This window comes from Antennarius striatus, chromosome 13 (assembly GCF_040054535.1).
Source record: "Antennarius striatus isolate MH-2024 chromosome 13, ASM4005453v1, whole genome shotgun sequence".
NCBI lineage: Eukaryota > Metazoa > Chordata > Actinopteri > Lophiiformes > Antennariidae > Antennarius > Antennarius striatus.
The window spans coordinates 15,708,254-15,735,672 of NC_090788.1; the positions used below are offsets into that span (position 1 = coordinate 15,708,254).

At 40.5% G+C, this 27,419-nt stretch overlaps 2 protein-coding genes across 3 annotated transcripts; both read right to left on the reverse strand.

Annotated features, from left to right (window-relative positions):
• LOC137606653 (lissencephaly-1 homolog B) lies at positions 1 to 14,378 on the reverse strand. Its single transcript, XM_068332020.1, has 11 exons — positions 14,218 to 14,378; positions 6,701 to 6,967; positions 6,128 to 6,212; positions 5,968 to 6,042; positions 5,446 to 5,652; positions 3,314 to 3,482; positions 3,082 to 3,184; positions 2,741 to 2,969; positions 2,133 to 2,234; positions 1,906 to 2,062; positions 1 to 1,344 (listed from the first exon to the last, which is right to left on the reverse strand). Exons 2-11 carry the CDS (start codon positions 6,730 to 6,732, stop codon positions 1,271 to 1,273), a joined length of 1,233 nt encoding a protein of 410 aa, XP_068188121.1. The 5' UTR covers positions 6,733 to 6,967; positions 14,218 to 14,378; the 3' UTR covers positions 1 to 1,270.
• A 709-nt stretch (positions 14,379 to 15,087) lies between these two features.
• On the reverse strand, positions 15,088 to 27,299 carry LOC137606263 (clustered mitochondria protein homolog). Of its 2 annotated transcripts, XM_068331441.1 has the most exons (28): positions 27,048 to 27,299; positions 24,643 to 26,008; positions 24,306 to 24,466; positions 24,055 to 24,226; positions 23,611 to 23,751; positions 23,394 to 23,524; positions 23,136 to 23,290; positions 22,472 to 22,597; positions 22,162 to 22,309; positions 21,985 to 22,077; positions 21,633 to 21,851; positions 21,225 to 21,400; positions 20,838 to 21,149; positions 20,648 to 20,727; positions 19,835 to 19,936; positions 19,642 to 19,742; positions 19,305 to 19,457; positions 19,114 to 19,176; positions 18,770 to 19,017; positions 18,556 to 18,640; positions 17,884 to 18,037; positions 17,473 to 17,612; positions 17,206 to 17,286; positions 16,974 to 17,099; positions 16,368 to 16,489; positions 16,101 to 16,194; positions 15,886 to 16,020; positions 15,088 to 15,802 (listed from the first exon to the last, which is right to left on the reverse strand). In XM_068331441.1, the coding sequence occupies exons 2-28, from the start codon at positions 25,973 to 25,975 to the stop codon at positions 15,689 to 15,691; spliced, it is 4,965 nt and encodes a 1,654-aa protein (XP_068187542.1). In that variant the 5' UTR covers positions 25,976 to 26,008; positions 27,048 to 27,299; the 3' UTR covers positions 15,088 to 15,688. The 2 variants fall into 2 exon arrangements, with proteins under 2 accessions (XP_068187542.1, XP_068187541.1); XM_068331440.1 differs by lacking the exons at positions 15,088 to 15,802; positions 15,886 to 16,020; positions 16,101 to 16,194; ... (2 more) ...; positions 17,206 to 17,286; positions 17,473 to 17,612 and having other exon boundaries at positions 17,635 to 18,037; positions 27,064 to 27,299.
• Between the last annotated feature and the right edge of the window lie 120 nt (positions 27,300 to 27,419).

The window sequence follows — 27,419 nt, forward strand, 5'->3', positions numbered from 1 at the left end:
TCGTATTTACAGAATTTTATTATGTCGCAAACAATGACATCCAGATATATTGATACACAACCTTCACTGTGCATGTATGTGCATTTGTGAGTGTATGGGTGTGTAAAGCAGTGAGACCACAGAAAGCAGACTGAAAATCCCGTGAGGGAGCCCTCAGTGGGTTCAAGAAGGCAGAGCTAGCGAGCGAGAGAGAGCACCGGGCAGTTCTCTGGGCCGACATACACACACACACACACGCACACACACACACACAAACCTCATTGAAAAGGTGAGCAGACTTTTTTTTTCTCTGTAAAACACACTTTTGCTGTGGGACGTGTGCCTGTGCTCTCAGCAGCGTAGGGATCATTAAGGTCCTGTGAGTGTCTACTAGAAAGCGACTTTTGTTAAAAGAGATGAATGAATGAACACGTTGGGTGAGAAGCTTTGCCTCCTCTCTCCTCTACCAGAGGACGGACAGCAGATTTTCTCCTGTCATAATATACAAACACACAATCACACAATGTTTACTCACATGTACATGTGCACTCACTCACAGAACCTCATGTGATTTGATTCGGGAGCCACAACCTGCTTTGTATTTTCTTTAGTCTGTTATCTTCTCCTGGAAATTCCTCGCTCTTTAGCCGTCTTTATGCTTACCTTTCCTTGTACATTCTCTATCACCATGCACGCAGCGACAGGCCACAACAATGGAAGCATGGAATAGAATTAAAAGAAAAAAAAACAAAAAAAAAACCTAAACAAAAAAAAAAGAAACAAACTAAACCCACACACCCTGAACGAGGGGTGCAGTCAATCAGTCAGCCAAAATCCACTTGCACCAGCACATAAGGATATTTAACCTTTGATACGACAGGAGATATTGAAAACAGTATGCAAATTTAACAGTATACAACTTTTTGTTTGATTCACCATGCAAGGAATACTTCTTAAGTTTTTCTTGAATGTGTTTATGTGTCAGAAATTGCGTGACATTTATTAAGCGTACCCTACATCCAGAATAATTTACATAAAAGGACAATAGTCACTTAACAGGGCTGGACTGATGTAGGGGAGGTGGATAGAGTGAGGGTTTGCGGGGAGGGGGTGCGAGAAAGGTAGAGTGCCATAGTCAGCTACGGTTTGGAGTGCGAGAGGTGAGGGATTAGGACCGGGTGTCGGGATAGAGGGGGGGGGGGGGGGCTGAAGTGCAGAGAGAGAGGGGAGGGGAGGCTTTAGGGAAGCGTTTGGAGTTGGGAGCAGGACAGGGAAAGAGGTGGGGGCAGCTTCAGCGGCACTCCCAGACTTTAACTGTTTGATCAACGCTGCCTGTCACCACGTAGGGAGCAGTCTTGTGGAAATCTGAAAGAAAAAAAAAAAAAGTAAAAATCATTTCAGGTATGCCGGATTTAAAATACAACTGATTATTTAGTATAAAGTGACATTTCAGCTTGGAACTAGTTTGGAAAGTTGGGTGCAGCTACATGAGAAGATATCGGAGAAGCAGGAAATTCAGTAGTACCTTGAGATACAAGTTTAATTCATTCCATGACTGAGCCAAACTCAAACGAATGTTTGCCATTTGAAATAACTGAAATAATTTTAATCCATTCCAGCCTTGTAAAAAAGCCCAAAACACCCTAAATTATGGGAAAAAATAAAATAAAATCTCACCCAGTAGATGTGCCCACTCTTCCTCTTTAAGTTACGTAAACAATGGTAAAGTATGAAAAGAAACGCAATAATCACGAGAATACATGAGCTTTATGTCTTTACTCCACAGAAAACATGTAGGAAAGAACGAGATGCGAAATCAGCTGATGTGGAATCCATCCCCCAACTAGCTGTAGACTGTAACTTCAAAAATTGTCGAGTCACTCGTATGACAAGGTACTACTGTACGTCGATTCACAGACATCTTACCCAGAGAGGTAACAAAGTGTTCGTGGGCACACAAGGTCTTCATGCAGCGTTTGTTCTTGTAGTCCCAGATCCTAAGGGTTTTGTCATCAGCACAGCTCACTATGAATCGTCCTCCAGGATGAACTGATATCCCTCGCACCCAGTTGTCATGTCCGACCTGAGAAGAGCTAAGTGTTAACCCACCACTCCCCTTATTCACATGTAGCAACAACGAAAGTCATTCTCACCAGAGTCATAAGGCAGGTGCCGATGCTGACATCCCACATCTTAATCGTTTTATCCCTGGATCCAGAGAGAAGAAAGGGTCCAGGTTTTCCACTCTTTTTGCTCTGTGAAGATGTGACAAACAGTACCCTCTTTCAGACAGTCCCCCTAAAGACATTCTCTTCCCGGTGAATTATTTGAACTGGACCAGCCCAAGGCATTATAACACCATCTCATTGCGTTGGCGTCAGAGAAGGAACAAACAACAAACAGCAATCTTTTTCAGTCTCAGCGGCACTGAACCACGATGCTGAACGTGACAAAAATACATACTAACCAACGGCACGTTAGCGTGGTTGTTGTGAGCATTTTGTCATATGTCATCATGCCTCAGAGCCACTCATGGTATATAATCTATTGTGAAATATTCCATCATCAAGCAAGCGACAGTCTCCTCAGAAAAATCGCTGAAAGATTTTCTCTTCGGTTTTAAAGTTGGAGTTAATAAATGCATACTGATATCTTTGTCCATCAAGTTGTCTTGGCTATAAACAACTGTGAGAAATTTTGCAGCTAAAATAAACATACCCAGTGCAAGTATAATTCAGATCCGGCAGCAACCTACACATACCTCTGAGCCTGTGGCCTCCAGGATGGTCGGGTGGGCACTGTCGGGGGCCCAGGAGATACACTCCACCACATGTTCATGCTCCCGCAACTCGGCCTTGCACTCTTTGGAGGCGACCACCCACACACGCACCGTCTGGTCGTTGGAGCAGCTGGCGATCAATGAGCCGTCCTGGTTGGGACGCACCATCCTCACCCACTCCCTGTGGCCGGTAAATGTCTTCACGCAGTACCTGGAGAGAGTAACATTAAAATATTTAAAAGATCAGGAATAATGTCAACAAGGGATAAACTACATGCTCAACATGAGTTTCTGTCAGCTGACACCAGGCTCCACTCACTTACCCAGTAGCCACCTCCCACATCTTAATGGTCTTATCCCTGGAGGCAGACACTATGTGGTCACCATTTGGCAGGATGGCTATAGATGACACGTTGTGATCATGGCCTGGACAACACAGTTAAGAGGTACAGGATTTAGTGCTAAGGTTAAATCAAGCAGATATGAATTGTTAATGTTTATTAAATTGTACATCAAATCCGATACAATCACTGGTGCTTCTGGGTTACTTTGTACCATGCATTGTTCGGATGCACTCAAACCCTTGGAAGTCCCACAGTTTGATGCTCATGTCAGCTGAACATGAAGCCAGCAGCTTTCCTGTCTGGTCAAAGGAGATGTCCTGAACAGAATCTGTGTGGCCCTTCAAGGTTCGCTCAAAGTCGCCCGCCTCATAGTCCCACACCTACAATCACACATGGAGAGCGACAGTCAGCGGGGGTCACTTCACTCTGACTCTGCCCCAGTTATCAAACAAAGCTGTCTAGCTGGAAAACGTGTGTTCAACGTCAGAACTGCCCCCGACCGAACTGCCCCCGACTCAGATTGTGCTATGTGGATGAAGTCTACCTGCTACCAAAAGTGAATGTGAGCACAACTGAGAGGGTCAAACACATCTAAATGTATATAAACAAGCAAAATGAAGAGACCAGTCATGAGCTGGGCACCCATAGGGTTCCCACAAAGCATGTGCAAAATTTACTGAACTGTTTGGCATTTTTTGAGGAGTCATCACACCTCATTATGTGTTTGTACAGACCAGGGTAACCCATACACCCTCTCTGGTAAGGTCATAAAATTAAATGTGATTGAAGCAGCCTTTGTTAGATGGAAGTCTAGTGACCAGACAGGAAACATTCCTTTATTGATATAAATGATGTTGAGAAAGGGAAAATCAATAAGAACTCATTTTCAGACTGATTTTTGTTTCCGGGTTGGATGAGGTGCAGAAAGAGTGAGTTTGGAAACCTAAGTTTATGAAATTCGGTTTCATCATCATCTTAAACCCATTTACTGCACATTTTCTTAAACATGTATAGGCTGCAACACTAAAAAAAAAAAACAAGGCTGCACACACTACACGATCTCATTGACTCTGATACAGAGGAACAATTGCTTTGCAGGGAAGACTCAGGGTGAAATTAGACCCGTCTATAGTGGGAGCCCAGCCTAGACTATGTTTTCAAAATGTTATATTAAATTAAAATTATTCAGGAAATTCTCATCACAACAATCAAGGTGCTACGACTGAACTGTCTGATAAACAGAATTACCAGGAAATGCACAGGTTGCAAAATAATCTAATTTGGATTATTCCCAAGGTACCATGCTCTGGGAGTGCTGCCTCTGACAACACAAGCATCACCATCCCCATGGTGATGAACATCGACAAACAACAAAAAACAAGAGTGATAGGCTCAGGATCAGGAACAAAAGTGCCCTTCACTAAAGACAGATAGTTATTCAAGTCGTCCTGTTGAGCGTCAGAGAAAGTTATTTTCAGAATAAAAAAAGAAAAGGAAAACATAATATTCATGAACGTTCCAAAACATCAAAAGGTAACTGTCAATTCAATGGGAGATACTGAGATTTCCTGAGCAACATTCGAAAATTAAACACCGCTATCCAAAATCCCTCACACTAAACAACAGCAGAAATTTGAAGTTATGCTTTGGGCACAAAATGATGAATGAACGGATATCGATTGTTATATCTGCCTCCTGGCTTTGTTTGTGGTGGAGAAAAAGAGGAGGGAGGCAAAACAGGGAGAGGCGGAGGATGAAAGAAGGCGGCGCTGGGGATAAAAAGAGAGAAGAGACTCAGATCTGCAGTCCAGCTTTGATCCAAAGGGTCAGACTGCATTGTCGTCAGTTACAGCGATCACTGATTTTGCGTATGAATTGTTGCCTGCAAGCGTCACTGTGCTTTAATGTTCCTTCTGGAGACACAGTTTGAAAGTGACACTTGCAGTAGAACAGATATTACAATATTTGAACACAGATGCAAAAAGTCTGGACAATTACAAACATCATTTGGGCTGTCTGTCTACTATTTATGAAGAAATTGGTTTTCTTGCTGCTCCGCTGGTTATCATCAACTTTAAAGCACCTTAGTAAATTGTAGTAACACACAATTCCGAAAAAGAAACAAAAACAAAATACATACAGCCTATAAACACTCACACACATATACAGTTTCTGTCAGAGTACTGTCATAGCAATAGGGCCAGGGACAATTTCATTTAGCTCAGATAAGCTAAAATGAGTATAATCCCATCTAACACAAACAATAAAACGCAGCGTTTCTACCCCATTTTTTCATCAAGTGTAAACATGTGTATGCATACACCCCTTTTAAAAAGCACTCACCTTGATGGTAGCATCCTCTGAAGCTGTGACCATGACAGAGAAGACAGGATGGAAGATGACACGCGTGACAGGAGCGCGGTGCCCGATTAAGGAGTATCTCTCTGGAGGGCGGGGGATCCACTCTTTGGGGTCCCTCTTCTGACCCACAGACCCTCCGTGTGTCATCTCCTCTTTTGCTTCATTCAACTTTGACTCCAACTCCATTACCTGGGTCAGAGCAGCAAGTCAAGAAGCAGAGGAGTCAGAATATTCTGTGATCCAGACAATGTCTCTAAATACATTCATTCATGCTCTTGACTATTATATTCTAACACTAAGATTCTAACATTTCCCTGAGAAGAACAAGAGAATATTCCTACCCCCCAAATTAAAACCAGACAACTGTAGAAACAATTCATTAATGTTATACTGTTCATATATGCCAGTAGCACTCCATACCCACAGTGTTACTCTACTTTACACATCAAATATACAAACATCTTAGCCAAATTTGAAATGCCAAACTAATAGCGTGGACCTTACCTTCTTCTGTAATCTGATGACTGAGGTCCATTTCTTTTCCAAAAGTCCTGCATACTTTTTATCTACCTCTTCATTCTATGAAAGGAGAAAAGACATCTTGAAATAAGTGAGCGTACAGTAAGTTTTTGTCATTTGCTTAGATTTTTTTTTCTTTCCTTACCATGTCTAACTCTGCCTCTTTCTTGAAGGTGGAATAGGCCTCCTCATATCCATTGGAGCGGAGATAGTCTGCTATAGCCCGATTTCTGATAAATGGTGGAGTGAAAATAATTGTAAAAATTTTCAGCTGTTAAATTGTCACTAAGTACAGACTAGCTTCCCATAGATGCTAGTAAATATCTCATCCAAACCTAAAGTACTCATGTATGTGCAATTTCATATGCCAATGGCAAAAAATTATTCAGAATTTATTACCTTACAACCAAAGGACATTCATTTATTATTAATATCATGAAGTGCCACAGCCTGTAAAAAACTTCAGTTGACTAAAGCAAAGATACCCAGAATACATGAAGTGGAACAGCTATTTATCAGAAGGCTGAATATTTCACGAATAACAGTGCTAAATGTAGGCTGCAGCTTCAGGGCTTTGGTTGCCTGAAACCTGTAACCCTGACTGAACCCTGATTCTGCTGTGGACTCTGAACACGAGGCCATCAGTGCAGCCAGATTTACCTTAAACTCAAACATATTTACAACATATATACAAACATATTTATATAAAGGAACTCACAGTTCATCTCGTTGTCTCTGTGACAGCACCATGGTGGTTGCTGTTTTCTCCCTCCTGGGGAGATAAGGGTGAAGTGCTGGGGGACTCTGGTTGGAACGTGTGGAGGGGATGAGTTTTATTCCCTCTGATGATTTTCCTTTAAAAATTCACAGGCGGCGAAAAGTTTGCCTACAAAACCAGAGGAACTGTTGCCAATCAAGTGTCAGAAGAAGGAATCCCAAGTGTTCACTGGCCCAAAGTTCACTGATCAGATCATTTGTCCATCACCTGATGAAGAAAGAAAAATAGGAAAAACACCTTTTAGGAGCCATTTGTTATCTTATTCATTTCTTATCTTCTGATCCTCCATTGCTATGACAAACATTAATATACAATATATCACAAACGTTTCAAAAACATACCGAGTATTTCACACATTTGATCTGAATCTCTGAGGGTTACTTGAGCAAACAATTGTTTTTAAAAATGCGGCAGCCAATTTTACAAATGCTTCATGACTTTGCAACAATTGTGTCGCCAATAATTTGTAGGGATTTTTTTTTTTGGGTGAGATGATGTGACCATCCCAATAAAAGAGCACAGATCAACAGCCTTTGCTGACAAATCACACGTCACTAAGGGACCGGGAAGCTAATGAGACATTACTTTCCTGAGCTCCAACAACACTGGCACCTGAGGCCACAACAACCCGAAAGCTTCTTAGCAACTAGACCAGACATCCTAGAATGTGTGTGCACACGTATGCGTGAGTGTGCATGCATTTGTTTCTGAATGATAGTGACCACAAGTCCTCCATGTAGCTGACAATGCAATGTAAAGAAGAGACTGAATGATGGCTAAAACAAAAAGGGAGATGGAACATTCACAGCCAACCTTGTCTATACACAATCTGGTGAATTGTGCTCACTTGTGCAACCAATCGATTTTAGTTGCCGCTTCTAAATGCAAAACAGCACTTCAGGAAAATAAAAATGCAGGTAGACCTCAACATACATTCAAACAATCAGAGATACAAACAAACGCATGCCACCATATCAGTGTATTTTGTGGCAGTTCCAATATTCGTCATCGCTTCTGTTTTTGTTTGTTGTCTCTGTGAGCATCTCCCAGCATCAGTCTTTGTACATTGTATACTTTACTTGTATACTTTCCTGTTTACTGAAATTTTGTTTCTGCATTTCTACTTTACAGATGAGCAACTGTGAATTTTGTTTCCTTAGCCAGGGACTAGCTTGAAGTGCCCTCAACAGAACTACTTTTTCTACCTGTAAACATAACGACTGGTCTGAGGTGAAGGGACATCAGTGATTCTACAGTAGCTTAGCAGCATAGAGATTTAAAAATAGCCGCTTGACCAAACAGGAAACTTCTGCTTTTACACAACAAAGTCCAGCATTTATCAGGTTCATCTGCAAATGTAGTTATGGCGTGATTCAAAAGAACATGCAGTCAAAAGCAGATGCAAAATAAACAAGTAAAGCAAATATGAAGCCTAAATCATGAAGGCAGGTTCAAAGTCTGGTTTATCAGGTTAATTTGAAAGGGAATGAAGTGAAAGAGGTTTTTTTTTATCCTGTGAGACCATATGAGCACTAAGTTCACTCGTGATGATGGTTTTGAATTTGCACAGATAATCAGGACAGCCATAAGGTTTGCTGTGTCATCATACATAAAGCATTTGATCACGTATGGACACTGCACTTTGTGAGCTCCAGAGTGCAAAACAATCACACACGGTTCAAAATTTTAACAGCCACTCAATAAATTACTAATGCTTTTGGGCTGGAATGTGAAGCAACTCAACAAGCCACTCAAATATGTCATCAGCATCTGTCTTCTTTACTGCTGCAGTAAAGAATGATGGAGTTGATAATGAATTATTTTACAGCTGCATAGGTGCGTTGACGTCACTGATTTACATCAACTATTTCAATTCATCCTTAATGAAGACGGCTGCTCCTCAGTGTGCTGCAAATTCAACAATTCGTATTACTGAATAATGTCATGTTAGTTTTTTTGCTCTTTGCAGAGCATTTGGTCTTGGTCAACATCAATGGACCTGAATAAAAAAAAATCCAATGAAAAGGTTGTGATCTGTTACCTGCTGCCTATGATACTTGAACATTACATCACTTGTACAGACAGCATCTACAGACTTTGCACAGGTAGCATGGTGCAGGGAACAGTTGTGATCACACTCCAGTATTCGAGTATAAGTTAGGCGATGTATGCATTTTAAACTTGGTATCTTTTGATCATGGCACTTTAATCTTGGGAAGATGATCAGATCTTGTCTACAGGCACTTATCTGCCTTGCAGGTCATGCTACTGGAGCTTATCCCAGTTGGTTACGGGTGATGTACACTCCTGATGAGGCGCCAGCTCATCTAGGTTTCTCAAGGTCAAGGCCATCGTCTAATTTTCATCTCCTTTGCCGCCCGAGTAATGTGCTTTTGGTTTCATCTTTCTATCTGCAACGGTTGCGAAGACATTTGGTGGACATACGAGCGGAAGAACAAACGGACGAACACATGATCATTGACAATTACACTATTGCAATTATAGTCTAGTGGTGAACACGTTTAATAACAGCAAAGAAAATAAAGTAAAGGTACAATTATCTTACGCAAGTTTACCACAGCTAATGCAGGATCATTTGAGAGTGAGGCACCCAGCAGAAGGAGGGTCATCAACAGTAAATGACATGTTTGACAAAACAAGGCATTGACAAGTCACTGAAAGACTGTGATGTTAGGCACACAGAACAAACTATGGCAATCACCTCAAAGATTCTACCAAATAATAATCTTCCAATCAGCCTGTTGGAGGTAATGGTTTTCAGACAGACTTTATAAACCACATGATAATAGCACATGAGCTGCATAATTGTTTACTGCATGCTGAAAAATTAGCTCTCCTTCTGTGTATGTGCATGTATGAGGAGTAACTGATTAGTGGTCAATTACCACCAAGCTATTTTTATTTTTAAAATAGTAGTCTCTTTTGCAACCCTCATCCCTAAACTCAATGCCCTAAACTCAGCTATTTTTATTTTTAAAATAGTAGTCTCTTTTGCAACCCTCGTCCCTAAACTCAATGTCCTAAACTCCAAGACACATACCACTGCTTTCCTAAAAGCACAAGAAAAATCAGCTCAAAACTATTAAGATGTATTTAGTTATCAAAAATCCTACAAGAAAACATATTGCCATTAAGTGTGGGCGATATTGTATTGTCCATGACAATACCGATAAAATTATTCATAATATAAAAAAAAAAAAAAAAGGTATTCTGAATTTCGTACATTTCACTGACGCTTACACAGCGCACCACATACAATTACGATGACAACACGAGACTTAAAAACAGCGGTGGTGGAGAGCAAACATGTCTGAAAGAAGAGAGTTAATCCCCAAAAGAACAGATACATAACAAAACATGGTAATATGAAAGCAGTACAAGAAGATTTTACTGTATTAACATAAGGGAGAAATACAATGAATTGTATTCACAACCTCAGACAGAAGCACCTAGCACAGTATTTAATACAAAGCATGTGTAAAAGCTTGAGAGACGAGCTCAGCAGCCAATGCTAGTCACAGTCCAAAACAAAGCACACTGGTTAAAATGACGTCACCTCTTTGACGAGTTGTACTCCGTATGACAACAGACGCAAACTCCGGAAAGAAATCACCGAAGCAGTCACCTTTTGTTTGGGAAAAGATATGATGCTAATCGAAATGGTGGAGAAAGCTAACTTCAAAGAACATGTTAAAAAGCTGGACCCCAGATATGACATTCCATCAAGGAAATATTGATTTTTAAAATAACATTTTCCTGCAGTGTGCAGTACTTCACGTGCAATATGTGTTTAATGCACCTATTGTGCAGAATTGTAGTATGAAAAAGGAAAATTAACCACAGCATAGAGTTAATGTCTTGTTTTAGAAGAAGTCCTACAACATTCTCAGGTTAGCCACAGAACCTGAATCTCATAGAAGGTGCCTGGTGGAATTTGAAGAAGGTGGTTACAGTGCATAGACAAAATATTTGAGGTCCGGAGGTCATTGTCTATGAAAAAAGATTCCTCAGGAATATTACCCAGACACTGGTGTCTGAATAGGCATAAAATCTGCAAGAAGTCATACAAAAGAATCTGTTGTGCTGAGCTACTTAAACTGTTCTTGTCTGATTTAGTTATTGCAAACATACGATAAATAAAACATTAAGGTAATAAACCTAATAAGCATGAAACAATTCTGCTTCCAATTGTAGACAAAAGAATTCAATTGAAGTGATAGCAATATTTAATTTTAAAGCCTATCGAAATATACCTATGACAAACTAATATTAGTGGCATTCCAATAGATCTATCAAGTGGATAAGGCTCTGTATACGCAGATACCCAATATTAAACTGAGTGGGATCTGGATCAGGACAAAGAAACTATTATCCCGAGCACAGATCCAAAAAAAGACACCTACAGTTTAAATACTGCTGCATTTGAGATGGGCCACAAAATGATGAGCAATAAGTGACAGAATATTATTCATATATGTATGAATAATGGGTCACTGAGAATGTAAACATAACAAGGAAATATAATTTTCCTGCCACTAAATAAAAAGACAATGTGGTGGAAGCAGTCCCTCACAATCCAACCCCTGAAATAACTTACGATGACAAGATGTTGTCACACTGAAATGTAAAAAAGGTGAAAAGACTCTAAAAATGCTGTGACCGTCAGGATACTGTATTGTAATGTGACAGCAATTATGTTACAATTACATCTCATCTATTCCTCTAAAAACACTAAAATGTGTTTTGAACAGAAAGCTACGGTGAGTTAAACAATAAGCACATACATCGGTCTTGTCTTCTCCAAATGAGTAAGGAACAACAATTCTGGAAAAAGAAAAACATCTAAAAAAAATTACAGCGTAGAATTTCTCCCAAAACTGTCCAATCATGATGGTGTATTAAAGATTTGAACAATGAGACCATCAATTTACATAGGGTATTTGGGTAGTGATTGAGAAAATAACACTCTTTTTATTAAAGTAATATAACAGACACCATATTTTGAGCCTTTTTTCAACTAGTCTATCAAATACATTCACTAGAGTTATGACACAAAGTTCATTATCACTGCCATGTGATGCCTGTAAGGAAGTTAAGCTTATTGTATTATAACGGCATTTTTAACTGCATGTTTCCTGGTCAACTCAATGGGAGAGCAGATAGTGTTTAGTATGAGGTACTAATACTAATGACATACAATACTATGGTTATCAACTTTCTTCCATCCTCCGTTCAAGGGTTCCTTGTAATTATCATTAATAATTTCTAGGCTTTGAAACGTGTTATCTTCATGTAATGGCTAATTGATTATCTCACGATCCATGGTCTCCTATGGATTACTCCTATGATGTCAGGCTAGGGGGTGAGCTTCCTTATGTAGAAAAGAAGAATAAAAGCAGTTAAGGGAGTGTGGGAGAAGTAGAAGAAAAACATTTTCTCATGATGGTATAGGTTAAATGAATAGTTGCCTTGCATCTAAGAAAAAATTATCTGCATGGATGTTTGTCATTGAGCTGTCATAGTGAAAGTGAGCTGTTAAAAATTGACTTGGCACAACAGGGAATCACTAGTAAGCTCACCTAATTTAACTTTAACCTGAAGCAAAAAGCAAAAAGAGTTTTGTTGCCATGATAATTATATACACATTATAAAGACATATGAGACAAGCATAATTTCCATTTGGTGTTAGATTTTAAATGCACCCTTAAAAGACGACAATGCTTCTTTGATAGGCATTATTTGATTGGAAAATAACCAAATGCAATGTGGGGCCATTTTTGTTTTGAGCCCAGCGACAAGGGGCAACAAGTGAACCTGGACCCAACAGTGTGCTGCATTTACTGCGATTACAACGTTATTTAGGTAATAAAAATAAATATGACTGAGAATACTCAGCGAATGAAAATCTAACACAGTACAATAGGGGGAAAACAACAGCCACAAGCATTAATTCAAGTCACAAATTAAATCAGTTATCTTGCTCTGTCTGTGTCCAGCTGCTGCAAAATGACTCCCAAAAGTGTTAACCTTCAGGCCAAACAAGCCTGGAATGACACAAACTAAACCCACTGTTTGTCAACCATTATCTAAAACAAGTGCGCATGAGTCAAGACATGCACAGGAAGTGACAAAACAGTGACAACACATCAAGACATGAAAAGGTGTTACCAATCCAACAATATTCACTCACTTAAAAGCATTGTAATACTAATGGTTAATTCTCATAATACCAATTTGTAGTAAACAAACCCTTCACATATATGAGCTTTTTTTAAAAATGCTCAAATACATATTCATGAGCAATTCTACACAAATGCACATTTGCATTCATTTGGATTGTAGAAACCAAAAAAATAGCACATTTCACGTTCAATCTAGGTTATAATTTTCAATACTAGCGATCCGTATTGAATCTTTCCTCTCTATACTCAACCCTTGCTGTGATTCCTCAAATCTCGAGGGGAATAACATTACTGTTTTGGATCTGATAAGCGTGCATGTGAAGAACAGAGACTCGCTTACGGATGCACTGTTTTTAGAAGAAACTGGTTTGTATTCAAAATTGACGTCGGGTGACGCCTTTCCAAGATTCGATGCCCACAAGGGCAAAGTTGCAGCAATGGCTCAGCAACGCCCTTCCAAGCTAACGCTAGCTTAGCATACGATAACGTAGACGTCAATTGAAGCTGTCAGTTTCACCAGGCTGGATTTATACCACACAGTCACACTACGAAGACACACAAAGGGCGTTGGTCTGCGCCAGAGACGTAGCTTAACACCAATGTTACTCGATCAAAATAAAGTACTGGCAAGGTTACACTAGAAACGTATGACTTGCGCGATGGTAATGAAATCATATTAAACAAGTTTGATGATAATTGCTATTAGCTGTTAGTCCTCAATACAACACATTATCTTATTTTAATTCATTTTAAGGTCTCGACAATAATGTTAACAATTTCAATAAGACATAGATTATAGCAGTTCCCAGAAACACCGAAATATTTTGTAGAACTGTTTTGGGAAATACGACAACAAGCTGACAGCATCTAAGATAGCTTAGCCGGTTAACGTACCACGTTAGCTCATCCCCTCAGAACGTCCATATATAGAAGCAGCTAATGCTAGCTAGCTGCTTCAGCCAGGATCACAAGTGTCTTCATGTATATCACGCGTTGTCCAAGAAGAGCATTACCTTCGTTTCAGCAGCAAACCACGTTCTACTTAGATGACAGATGGTTGCAGTTTGATAATTTTAACGTTCAGCCGATGCTCTAGTAAATTCCAACTTTACCTCTTAGCTTAGCATTGGGCCTCTCCGCCATTTTGAGATCGGAACGGGAAAACGCAGACACTGCAGGTAATTCGTCGTCAAAAATAAGTCCTTCGAAGTGCCAGAACAAAAACACATACACATGCCAAAATGACTAACTTACCCTCAGATAAAATGTCACTCTCATGTCCCCTTGTCTCGTCTAATCACGCAGTGGGTAAGCCTAGTTCGGACGTGGTAGTATGACTTTTCATATCAACCGGCACGATCAGTCATTTTTCCTCCTCTCTGGTACCGCCGCACTTGCCCGGCCCCGGGTAACGGTCGCAATTGGATATCGGCCGCGCGCACGTTGAGGTAGCGGGAGCGCGCGCTGTGCATCGTTTCACATAGAAGTAAAATACACAGGATATCAGAGCATATAAAAACTTTACATCTGTGTATAAGTACATTTTAGAAGTAGCGGGTAAAAGCCATGAACTTACGTTGAAATATTAATTATTTGTAGCTAAATTAAATTAACTACGTCACACTCCGATTACAGTAGTCAGGAGCTGGTTCAGGGACTCCACCAATATCATTTACAGCAGCATCCGGTCAAAATCTAATGCACCCATTTCTACCACAGTGACTCATTGATGTGACTCGTTGATCTGATCTGTTCTCGTAGAATGACGTCAGAAGTCACTCATGCTTACTGTTTCCCAGCAGCGTCCTGGATATTTACAATGTTGTGGATTTAAATTAATTGATTGAATCAGTCCAAAAGAAGACATACAAAAGGAAATTTTACATTCATGTATATGCTGTGTGCTATGTCTACATAAATGTACTAAAGGTGTATATTTGGAGTACAAACGTTCTGAGAAGTATAAAAGCCAGATGACACAATGGGGATTGCCGACTTTAATAACATCATTTTAAAAACATCATCAAAAACAAAAACATCATTCCCATATATATTATATATATATATATACTGTATATATACTGTATATATACCGTATACATATATATGCGTGTGTGTGTATATGTATATGTGTGTGTGCGTGTGTGTACTGATTTTTATATATATAAACATCAGTACATATCTTAATGTAGCATGAATGATTAATAGTGTTTTCCAGCTAAATAGTTTCAGATTTAGAAGCTTGCAGATCTCATTGATCGATGCCATATTTTTCTGCAAGTTCTATAGTATGGCTGCTGGTAGGCATTATGTATGCATTGAGCAGCCTTCTTCAACATACAGTCCTACACAGACCAGAGCAGAACAGAACAAATTCCTCTTCCTAAAGGGTTTGCTGCACAAGTTTGCTGCTTGGATATACTGTAGTTGTCATCCAAAAATAGGGCAAAATACTAATTAACACCTTTACTTTTAACAGATGTTACTTTCCCTTGTCATTTTCCCTTGTCATTTTCACATTTCTGACATAAAGCATATCCACACTCTGTGCAGCTCTCAAATCCTTTTCCAGCTCCTACAGTAGAAACATTCTCCGTGACTCAGACCGTGATTCTGAAATTTATTTTGCACTAATGAGAACTTATAATGCATACAGTACATGAGATGAAATGTTACTTTAATGTACACATATATTAGAATAATGTTACAACCACTATATCAGCAGTTATTTTTGACTTTTCTTAGCTTGAATTGTTTTGATGATCCCCTGAGGAATGAGGTTTACGCCACATGTCAGGTTGAGCTGGTGAAGGACTGTGGGAAGGCTTGGTGTGGACAGCTGTGGAGGACAGGTAAGATAAAGCATCACACAACCAGAATGCTTGGAAGGCTTTATTCATGGAATAACAAAAATGTACTAACCCTCTGAGGGAAAATACAGGCACTAGGTGTGTTATTGTGGGTATGGTCGATGGCTTTCCTGAGGCTCTCAGCCTGTTGAGTGAGGCTCTTCAGATACTCTGAACTTTCCTTCGTACTTTTATGTTCCTCACCAGCCTTCATATGTGAAACAATGAAATGTGTCAAACAAAGTGTTCAACCTCTATCAAAAACATTTTACAATCTTTAAAGCACACCTGCTTCTTATAGATGGCACATGCATCTTTCTCGTGTTGCAGAGCTAACTGAAACTCTCCTTTACTTTCGTAAACAGTCGCCAGCAGATGATGGCTGTACAAAAGAGAAGATAAAGGCACAGATGTGAAGGACACTTTATTCTGAAGGAAATAAATAAAGATATAAAATGTGTAATCCAAAACATTTCTGTTTTTTGCTCAGATTGTTGATTTTCCCTTTCGCTTTCTTCTGAGAATGTGTGAACAGAAAAGAACAAGCTGCCGTACCTGTGTGCATGCTTCAGGGATGTGGCACCGTGGTATTTTGAGGTTAACACTGAAGCATTCTGAAGGAATTTCAGGGAAAGCTCGTCTTGTATCAGTACATGAAGCACCAGACCCAGCATGCTCTAAGGGAGTAGAGCATGACACAGGCCTTAACAGATGATTTTTATGAAAAGTAACTAAGACTAGAAGCATTGCCTGGTGACAATGTGTAAGTTTTATTACATACATGCTTTTAACTTCTGATCCAGAATGTTCAACAGTTTAGAAGTTGCCCCCAAAATAATTTGTTTCATTTTTAAATGTGGCCGTACTCAAGTTGTGAACCTGAAGCAATTGTCATTGATTATGTACATTTCCAGTTAATTGAAGTAGAGTATACCTAAAGTGTGGAGGAATGGATTAAAAGGATGAAGAGGACTATTTGATTGAAAAGACTGCAGTATTCTGAATTTCTTAACTCACCAATTTCTCACATTTTGCAAAATACTGTCTTAGTAATGTATATAAACCTTTAATGCATAGAGCATTTTAAGAGCATTTATGTATTTTTTTTAGAATACAAACTAAAGACATAAAGCAGAATTTTGCAGATGAGTCCTTGCTTACATCCAGCAGAGCGACATGTGGGTGATCTTCTCCGGTCACCAGCAGGGTGAGGTACCGGGCTCGATAAAGCAGCTGTAGGGAGGTTGCTGGTTGGCCTCCAGCAAAGCAGTAGAGGGCTAGGTGAGTCTTAATCACATATAGGAGAGATATTTATTTATGTGAAATTTAACATTAACAAAGGTAACTAATTGTTCAACTCTCTGTAGACTGATCAGAAGGAAAAGGAACTCACATAATCCTGGATGGTCTGTGGATGATCTATACCTTGTACTCTCTCACTAATCATAGTGGTTTTCTCCTGGCGGCTGACCGCCTGTGAGACACCATAAAATAAATGAGAAGTAACTTCACATGTGTCGTATTTTTTTGTCCATTGCATAATCCAGGTAAAACGAGTGATACATGAAATCAAAGTTAAGATGCTGGTGATGATTCAAGAATCTGGAATCTGGCTACGTAGAAGTAATCATGATATCAATGTACTGTAAGGCATATTTACGTCTGCATATTCTTCCATGATGTAGCTGAGCCTTCCCAGGAGACGCAGGCAGACACCAACATCCTCATGCAGGACCCCATATATGCTGCTGAACAGAGTCAGGGCCTGGCTAAACAACTCATAGCCATCTTTGAGGAGCCCTGAAACAAACATAAATGCTGCTGCTGCATTCGCGGATGCGAATGTACAAAATTTATCAAGTGATCGTCACATGCATGATGTTGATGAATGATTTCATTTATCAGGTTTCAAAATGTGATCAAAGTGTCTCTGCTGTGGCAAGATGTTGATCAATGGTACCTGCTGGAATCTTTGTTAATTAAATGTGAGGTACTTTCTATGTTGTGTTAAATACCAGAACAGTGACTCTAACTGTTTGTATGTCGGCACTGAGTGACAGAATGGTCTCACCCTGCTGGACTGCCAGCTGTGCGTGTAGCACAAGCTGTGTAGCATCTGTCTCTGCAGGTCTGAGATGTTTGACCACAGGAAACATGTTGACAACGTCTTCCTCACCAAACACTGACTTGTGTCGAGACTCAAACAGGTAATCTCTCAGTTGCACCTGAGTACAGAGAACTGCAGTTGGGAGCAGCTGTATTTTCAAACCTCACAAGATAATTTAGCACTTTGGAAGCCTCAAGCTATAAATATGTTCAGTTTTTAAAGCTCAAGTGTGTGGCATTCAACGACATCTAGTGGTGTGGATGTAGATTCCAAGTGAATGGTGAGCCCTGTCTTACCTTCTAAAATTCAATGCTTGATTATCACTTGTAGCTAAGTGTTAAAACACAGTGGTTCAGATTTTTTTTTATTTCCTCTGTAAATAAAAAAAGCTCATAAAGTATTAAAAAAGTTGTGTTGCAGATGATAACTACTGATAATGTGTTGGTGTAACGGTGTCTAAGTTAGTGCTTTGGCCAAAACAGAGTCCCTGAGACAAAAAAATCTGAGATAAAAATGGTGGAAAATGTTTTTGTAGTGGACTCAGCCATTCAAAGCGTTACTGAGGGGGGCAACTATCAATCAACTTCATTCAAATAATATTGGAATTGGTAAAAAAGAATCATGCTGATGTCTGACCTGGACGCCCGTTTTCATGTTGAACTCTCTCAATAGGGAGATTCTCTGAAGGCTGTGTTTTTCTATTTCTTCATCTATACTGTCACTGAACACAGAGAGGATGACGATGTAGTAAAGTCTTGATGCGTATCCTAACGTGCACACATGCACACGCACACACGAACGCACACACACACACACACACACACACACATATACAGTACACCACGCACACCTGTATATTGTGTAGTGGTAATAATCCTGAGCTTCGGTCCTGATCCTGGCCCACAGGTCACTGGGGGTCAGTTTAGCCCACACACTATCTGCAAACAAGGCAAGTCTACTCCCATGGCTCCGTCGGCGTCGACTCCTTCGACGAGAGAGTAGCTCATCTGAGTAGGAGTCAGGGCAGCATGAGGAGGAGCCCAGGAGGCAGTTTAGGAAGTGACTGATAGCGGTGGAGTACGCTGCAGGCTCCACCTCCTGGAACAGAGAGTCAAAAACTTACATCAGAAAATTCATGATGGAAAGCAAAATATTATTTTAATGTATTTTAATTATCATTACTTTAGAATTCACCTGTAGATAGATCCTGAAGATGTGTTTGGCACTTCTCGTGATGACCTCACTGACACAAATTCTCTATGAAAGGAACATTTGATCCACAAAATGTTAGTATCCCGACAAGAATGTGATTTAAGAGGGAATATTATCGTTGTAAAAGAAAACTTCACAGCAAGAGGTAGGAAAGCTGCAGGTACAGTAATGACCTGTATGTAGCTGAGTCTCCCTCTCTCCTCCATCCTGTCCAGCACCTCTAGCAGGCTGCCCAGATATCGTATGTTCACACCCCACTGATGCAGCACCGAGGTCAGGGTACCTCCATCCATTGGAGCAGCAGCGTGATCGAGACAGTTCTTCAGCTACCACACACACACACACACACACACACACACACACACACACACACACACACACACACACACACACACACACACACACACACACACACACACACACGCAGCAGTATAATTATAGATATCATCTTAAATTTCATACACACATGATAGATCAGAACATTATTGATCTACAGTACAGAAGACTCACCACTGCTGGAACCTGACTGGAAAGTAGAAAAGCAGCCATTTCCCACAGCAGCAGTTTCTGCCTCTGAACCTCAGCAGCACACTCAGAAGGGAAACGAACACCTGAATCAAAGATTCACAGTTCAAACTAAGCCCAGTTTTTAAAACTCACTTCAAATGCATGACTGTTTTTTGCACATAAATGTGTTCAATACCTGGACAGCAAACGTTAGGATTGAAGTGGATATCAAAGCAGGAGTCGTTCACTGATCCGACAGGTTTACATGGGTTCATGATCACGTCTCTCTTTTCAAATCCTGTGCAAGTGAAATATAAAAGTATTCAGAGCTGAAAAAATACAAGCAAATTCATTTAGTTTGTCACTTTAAGGCCATTAATTATTAGTTAGGCAGCAAATTAAGGTGGAATTACAATTTCTATACTGTTGGGTAGAATAATTTCTAACAACCTATTCAATTTTAAGAAATCGTTAAATCTTGATTTGCAAACATCAGTTTGTGGTAAAGCACAAAGTAACATAAAATAGATGTTCAGTCAAGTAATTTCAATAAAACACAAATAATATAAATTAAAGAGCCTAACTTTATAGGAATACATAGTTAACAGACTGAGTTTCATCCCCCACTGGGACTGAACGTCCAACCTTTTAATTTTAGTTAAACATGAGAAGTCACTGAAGTGCAGAGAAAAACGGAATGCTTGAACATTTCTTACGCATGACAACCAAATCAAACTCCATCTGCTGATGGAGATTGTGTTTTGTGATTGAAAGCTGGTGAATCATACATACACTTTGATATGAAAGTAGAACTACATGTATGATCACATGTCTTATCACCAAACATCCTGCCTTTGCTTTTTTCTCTTTGCATTCCTCTGCCAAATATCTATGTGCAACAGATTAAATTCTCCAGCTGTATCGTTCAAATATTCTTATCTCACTATATTAAGATGATCTCATTGACCCATGACACCAACTGTTTCAGCATCCCTTGTTCTCATCTTACCGATTGACTCTTCATTGGATTTATTCTGTTCTTCCAGTTGGATGAGCCCCTGGGACACCATGTTGGTATAAAGTTTAAATCTGAATCAGGAAAGCAAGATAACAAGAATAGTATACGGTTCTTCATTTCCAAAGCTCTATCAATTCTTCTGATTTGTATCCAGAGGGATTCCACATCTCCTCTTCCTCACCTATGATGGGTAAAGGCTTCTACAAGCTCGGGTCTGAGGCTGGCCAGACTGTGACAGTGCTGCTGTGGGTATCCAAAGCTCTTACACTCTTCTGGTACCTCCACACTACACTCCTCTCTCTCATGAAACTGGAAGTTAAGATCAGGTGGGAAGGTCCGGAGGAGGTCCAAGATGTAGGGTCTTCCATCATTACCCACAATGCCTTTAGTCTCAATGCCAGTGCAAAGTTCCACTGGGCTGTTGTTGTGGTCGAGTACCTGGTGACGTTGGATTCTTAATGACTTTGTTGTTTTATCCAGAAGCTTGAGAAACCTGGAAAAGTCTTGTGAAAATGAAAGTGTCCTTGATTACACATTAGAAAGAACTCAGAGTGTTCTAGTGTGCTACCTTGGGTGTGTGAAAACAGTATTTCCATAGTCATTAGACCCATAGACTACACTCTGCTCCTGGTTTTTCTCCAGTATCCCAGGAATGATGGTCTGAGCAATGACCCGGATGCTCCGATAGTCGACCACAGCTGTTCCAAGAGTGTGAAGACCCTCTGTGTCGATGGTCGAGTACGCCTGCAGCAGAGCAACTCATTTTCTTAACTGTTTTAACGTATGCAATCATTTCATAACTTACACTATGCAGCTAAATATCTTTATCATGAAACCTTGACATGATCTTCGTGTTTTACCCCAAACTATGGACTCCAGAATGTCTGTTCTGTTGCCTGTTAAATGTAATGTCATGTCCATGTTAGAGAAGACACAGTTAATAAAAGCATGCTGATCTCATCTCGCTGATCTCTACCTGGGCTCCCCTCAGGTCACACACCGCAGCAGCGTGAGCAGCAGTGTTTCCCCCTAGGGGGCGGTAGTGCTCACATATGTCGAACCCCAGGCTGAAGAAGAGGTTGTTGCAAATGAACATCTGCATGTGAGCTGCCTCCCCGGGGTTCAATGGCATGATATTACCATCAATGACAGCCACAGCCCCTCGTGTTGCAGCTTCAACAAAGTCACTGTTGGTCTGAATGGAAAGGAAGTTATTGGTTAAAATGTGGTCCAGAAACAGAAAAGGGAGGTTTTCTACACCTAGATCTTGTTGTCTTACAGTAATCAGGGAAAAGATTGAAAAGACGTTGATAAATCTGTGGGATCACCTTGAAAATGTTCCTCTCTCTATGCAAACGTTCTTGAGCGGTATTCCTGCTGAGTTCCCTGCATGCCTGCAACTCTTCATTCCAATCCCGACTCTGTGGATGTGAATGTCAAGATCAGCATTATTATCATCACTATCACTTAGCATCCTGTGTTACGTGAAACTCTGATGTTGCAACCTTCCCGGCTGTGTGCTCCTCCTGGCCCATACGAGTGGGCTGCAGCTCCTCCACTGTGACACAGTCGATGGTTTGATTTCCCTGACGGGCGGCCCAGGTGAACACTTGGATAGGGGTTGCTATTTGCTCATAAGGGTGTTGCTGGACTCTGATTCACAATAAAATGACAAAAGGTCATTTCTCTTTCAATTTTGTTGGCATTGGTGTATTCAGATTCTTTCCCTGTACAGTATGGAGCCATATGAACAGTTTTAGATGTAATTTATTCTGAGAATAAGATGTCTGACTTAATAAAAGTCTGCTAGATCACCTCATCTTCTGCAGCGCACCAAAGTTTTTCCTGAAGGCAGGGCTGACTTGACCCAGCAGCTCGACCAGAGAGTGGCAAAGGATTTTGGGTACAACAGGCATTGGGTTGAAGTTGAAGGCGGTGGACCTGAAGTAGTCCGGAAAATAATATGCAAATCAGGACCAAACTGATTACCACCTAAACGTTTGTTCCAATTTCCACAGGAACCATAAATATACGGAGAAGTTTGAAATAAAGGTTTAGGGCTATACATCCATTTTTTAACACTGTAAAATACAATATTTGGCATTACTTTCTGTGTGTCTTTTCTTTTCTTTCTTTGTACTCACTGTGCCGTGTGTAATGTGACGGAGAAATTAAATTCCCTGATGGAACCTCCTGTAGGGAAGAATAAAGTCCTACTCTACCCTACTCTCTACACTCTCTATTTTTCAAAATATTATATTAATTTATTAAACGAATGTTGGGGACAAAAATGTTGACCTACTTGTGATGTGTGAGGAAAAACCTCAGGATTCCGATTCATCTTATGTCATACTTTCCGATCCTACAGTGGGTGACATATTTTATTTTGGGCAAGGGTTAAACTGACTGACTGGCTACCAGCACAGCTAGGAAGAACAGCTTGGCAAACATGCGGATGGTACACCGGAATAACACTCACTGGTTGAGGTAGAAACCGTGTGTAGAAGATGTAATGTTGAATTCTTTGTCTTCCATAGTCAGGACACTGAGGTACATTAAGTCCCCGTGCATCTTCCTGTTTCCGGGAGGAGGGTTCCAGCTGCTCAAGGTCAGAACCCGCATGCACTGTAATGGCTATAAGGGTACATTCGTAGAATTTCCGTTGTTCCATACCATAAATGAATACATGTTTGACCTTATGTTACCATAGCTACTTATGCAAAAGCTGCTCTCTCACCATCCTGTCATCTCTGAGGGGCTGCAGTGGAGTCAGTGGTCGGTCCTTGCAACCTGGAAGGATGTAGTCTGGAGGTCTGACGTCAGTCGACTGTAATTTAGAAGCTTTCCTGTTGCCCACAGTCTCCCCACCTGGAGAGATTAACATGGAAGTGAAAACCTCGAGAGATTAATAATTATTTTTGATAGAATCCAATTTGATTAGGGGATAATGTTACCGTTCTCTCCTTTGGTGTAAAAGGTGAGATATGATAGTGAGCTGCGATTCACTCCGTTGTACGCATCTGCAGGGTGGACGCTCCTCAGAAGATGACGCACATGTCTGAGGTGACGTCGAGCATCGAGCAATGAGTACGACTCTGGTACGAGATCACATAAGATGCTTATAACGAGTCCAGCTCCATCTTACTCAAGTGCATAATGAACTGCAAATTATAGCAATGTTACCTTTCACAAAAGATGAATGGAGAAGTGTATGGATGGAAAATAAAAGACAAAACTGCATCAGGTGATAACTCACATGAACCAATTTAATATAAAGGATACATTAGTTATCAAGATCACATTTGCTATGTGATTTCTCGCTGTGCAATCCAATACAGGTCATTATAGCTCCAATTGAGAACTCCAACTGAGAAAAGAAGCCATGATGAGTCAGTTACCCTCCACCACCTTGATCAGCGCTCCATCCTGGATGCCCTGAATGGAGCTGAGTCTCGTGTGGCTGTTGAATGCGGTGCCTCCCAGCTGGAGGGAGAAACATGTGCGGTGGCAGGTGATCTGGTGTTCCATCAGCACCTGGTGCAGCTCTGACACCATCAGCTGGCCCGATACCTGTAGGGGAGAGACGGGGCGTTGACTTCACATAGATGTGAAGACAAAGAATGGTGAGAAAAAAACTGTGCAGCCGAACCTGGAGATCAAAACTCTCTGTTCCAGGAGGCTGAATTCTGACAATAAAATCAGTGTCTTGGAGTTCAGCTATTTCTTGAATGTTAAGTTGTTTAATCTGATCAACAGCAGGCTGCTCTGTGGGATCATCCTCTGGTCTTTTGTCTATTTGACTTGGAGGTGCTGTTGATAACAAGAATCGAAGTCAGAACAAAACAGCTGTTTTTTTTTAAAATTAATGAACTATTATATTAGTTTTGTGGAGGGAATAGTTAAATATCAGTGTTTTCTATTTAATCATGTGTGATGATCATGTGTGATGATGCAAGTATGAATATCAGTCAGATGGAATTTTGCACCTTTGACATTTAGTGATGCCCAAAACAGCCTGTCAAATGGAAACAAAGCTGTGTCCTTCATCTTGGCATTCTCCTCCTCCTCATCTAACGGTAACAGAGCAGTCTCCAAGTCCCAAATCTGGTGTGCACCAATCTTGTCATCCACTTCTCTCTTTAGTGGCTTCAAGATTTTCTGGCATTGAATATCATCTGCATTTAAACTTGACTGATTTGCCGCCTGGTTGGTTTGTTCGTCAGACAGATGTTTGTTTATTTTTGTGAGGAAGACATTTCCAGTCTGTTCCATTTTTTCATCATCCAGAATCCTCTCTTCTGTCGGTTTCACACCACACTCAACATTTCCCATTTTTTCAGTCTTATCGTTTTTGTCTGCATCGTGTTCAGTCAGCATCACCAGGGTTTGCTCTGTTTCCAGTTTGTCCTCTTTGTCTTTAATGTTTGTTTGCAAAGTGTGGTTCTCTGTCAGGGTACAGTCTGTATGGGGTTGCATCTCAGAGGCCTTCTGATGATCAGTGTTTATCTCACACATTAATGCTGCGTTTTGCTCCATTTGAAATAAATACTTTGTTGAAGTGGTGGACGTTTCTTCACCGAGGTGACTCTTGTCTAGTTCTCCATGGCTGCTTTCCTGGGCTGTACCTTTGAAGCCTGTCAGTTTTTCCACTGTTTCTGACACTTCTGACTCAACTACATCTTTGGTGTCAGACCAGGTTTTACAGTCCATTATGGAGTGTCTCTCTTGTGACATTTGTGTTTCCAAAATAGCTTCTTTCAGTATCTTGTGCTCCCCCATAACATCTACAAAGACTTCTTTTGTGGGTTCATTTCTTCTTAGCGCACATCCCTCTGACTCCACAGTTTCGTTATGGGGGACTAATATTACTGCTGGAGGTTGCAACTCTATCTGAGTCTGCACCCCCATATCGATTTGTGTGTCCGCTTCCGTTTGAGTCTCAACCTCAGAATATTCTCTGTTTCTCCAACTGTTCCTTCTCTCTTGCGCTCGGTCTCCAAGCTCATCCACCCTCACTCTGTCTTCGTCCTCGGACACCAGCAGGCACACCATCGGCTCCACCAGAGTCACATCTCCTTCCAGGTTGCTGCTCAAAATGATGTCAGGGAAGAGGAAATTTTCTGGTTCCAGGGTTGGGTTTGTCACGGCGGTGGAGACAGTCAACAGACTGTCCTCCAAGTCGTCTCTCAGGCTCAGAGAATCACATTCACTTCCTTCACTGGAGAGCAGAGGGGATGTTTCTGGTATGCTCTGCACCTGTGCATCCTTACATTTGAAATAGTTCAACAGTGTGTGACAGCACTGGACTATGTTTCCCATGATTCATCTGTGCAGAAAGCTGCAGTACAGGTCCTATAAAAGAAAAATGAGCAAATTATGCTGGAAAAATTACAGTAAGCTAATAAGAGATAGATGTGTCTGCTATTGTTATTTCTCCTTGCACTGATATTTGTTATAATGATATTCTTAAATTTAAAGTAACAAAAGTTTTGCCAAATCAACAACAGTTATTTTGGTGGTAAGGTTGAAAATGAGCACAGATAATACTTCCTTTCACAGTTAAACAAAAATACGGTAGGATGGAGGGTCCAAGCTGGATCTGGATGCCAAATTATAAGTGGTGGAAAATATTCAGCAGATGATTTGGGTTGCAATATTGCTGTCAAACTGTACTTGGGACCTGTACAATGTGTATATCTGTCCTGGTGTGCTTTCTGCTTGTACAAATATATAATATTTAACAATGTCTCTGCATTTTCATATTATTTTATAAATGACTATGGCTGCTAAATATAACCTTTAAGTATTTTTAAACAACAGACATAATAACAGAAAATATAGCCTTGCTGACCATAATTTTTCCAGCACACAGCAGCCATGTAGACATCAGTGTGGTTATCCTGTGACTTCAGTGAGTGTTGCCTGAAACTTTTGTAAAGTAGGAAAAATAACTTAATCTGGCAGACACTGTGAATTAAACTTCTGAGTATAACTTGACAATGTCACTCTTACGTATGTGTGTTTGTTTGGCTCATATCTGTTAATGTAAGCGACTATAGATGAACTGTTATCCAGTTGATAACATGAAGATAATCAAGTATTCCTATAGTTGTGTCATCTTACAAAAGAAAAAAAGCCAGAAATGAATTCCATCAGATGAGCCCTGAAATCATGTTGGACAAGTGGGAATCCTGGAACACATGTAAACGGAGGGATGATTTTATTCTGCGAAACACCTATGAGTTGTTCAGTGGTAAAAACAGCAGAGTAGTTCTAATATGTATTTAATTCTAATCCAGTAACACCTGTTCTTCAATTTAAAAAAAAATGCAGCAGAAAACATCTTAACCACATCTCAAACAACAGGAGACTAAATCAGCATTAACATTACCTCGTATTGATCCTACCAGCCACTCAGGAGTGATGAAGAGTGTGTGAGTCTGTGTCACCTCCCCTAGACTCCTCAGCTGGTTGTCCTGCCAGGATCAGAGGGCTGAGTTCTCCAAGATCTCCTGTCCTTGCTGCGACTCCAAGTTACGTAAACTGTCAGCGTGTGTGTGTGTGTGTGTGTGTGTGTGTGTGTGCCTGCTTTTTAAAGGGTGGAGAGGAGCTGACCCTCTGCTCATCCACTCATATATACGCACATGCAGCACATTCACACCCAGAGTTCCTGGTCCAGTCCAGAAGAGGGCAACCTCTCTGTCGTTTGTGATGTAACTTCCTGTGCCCACTCCAGCCTCTGCACTCTCTAGCAACCTTGACT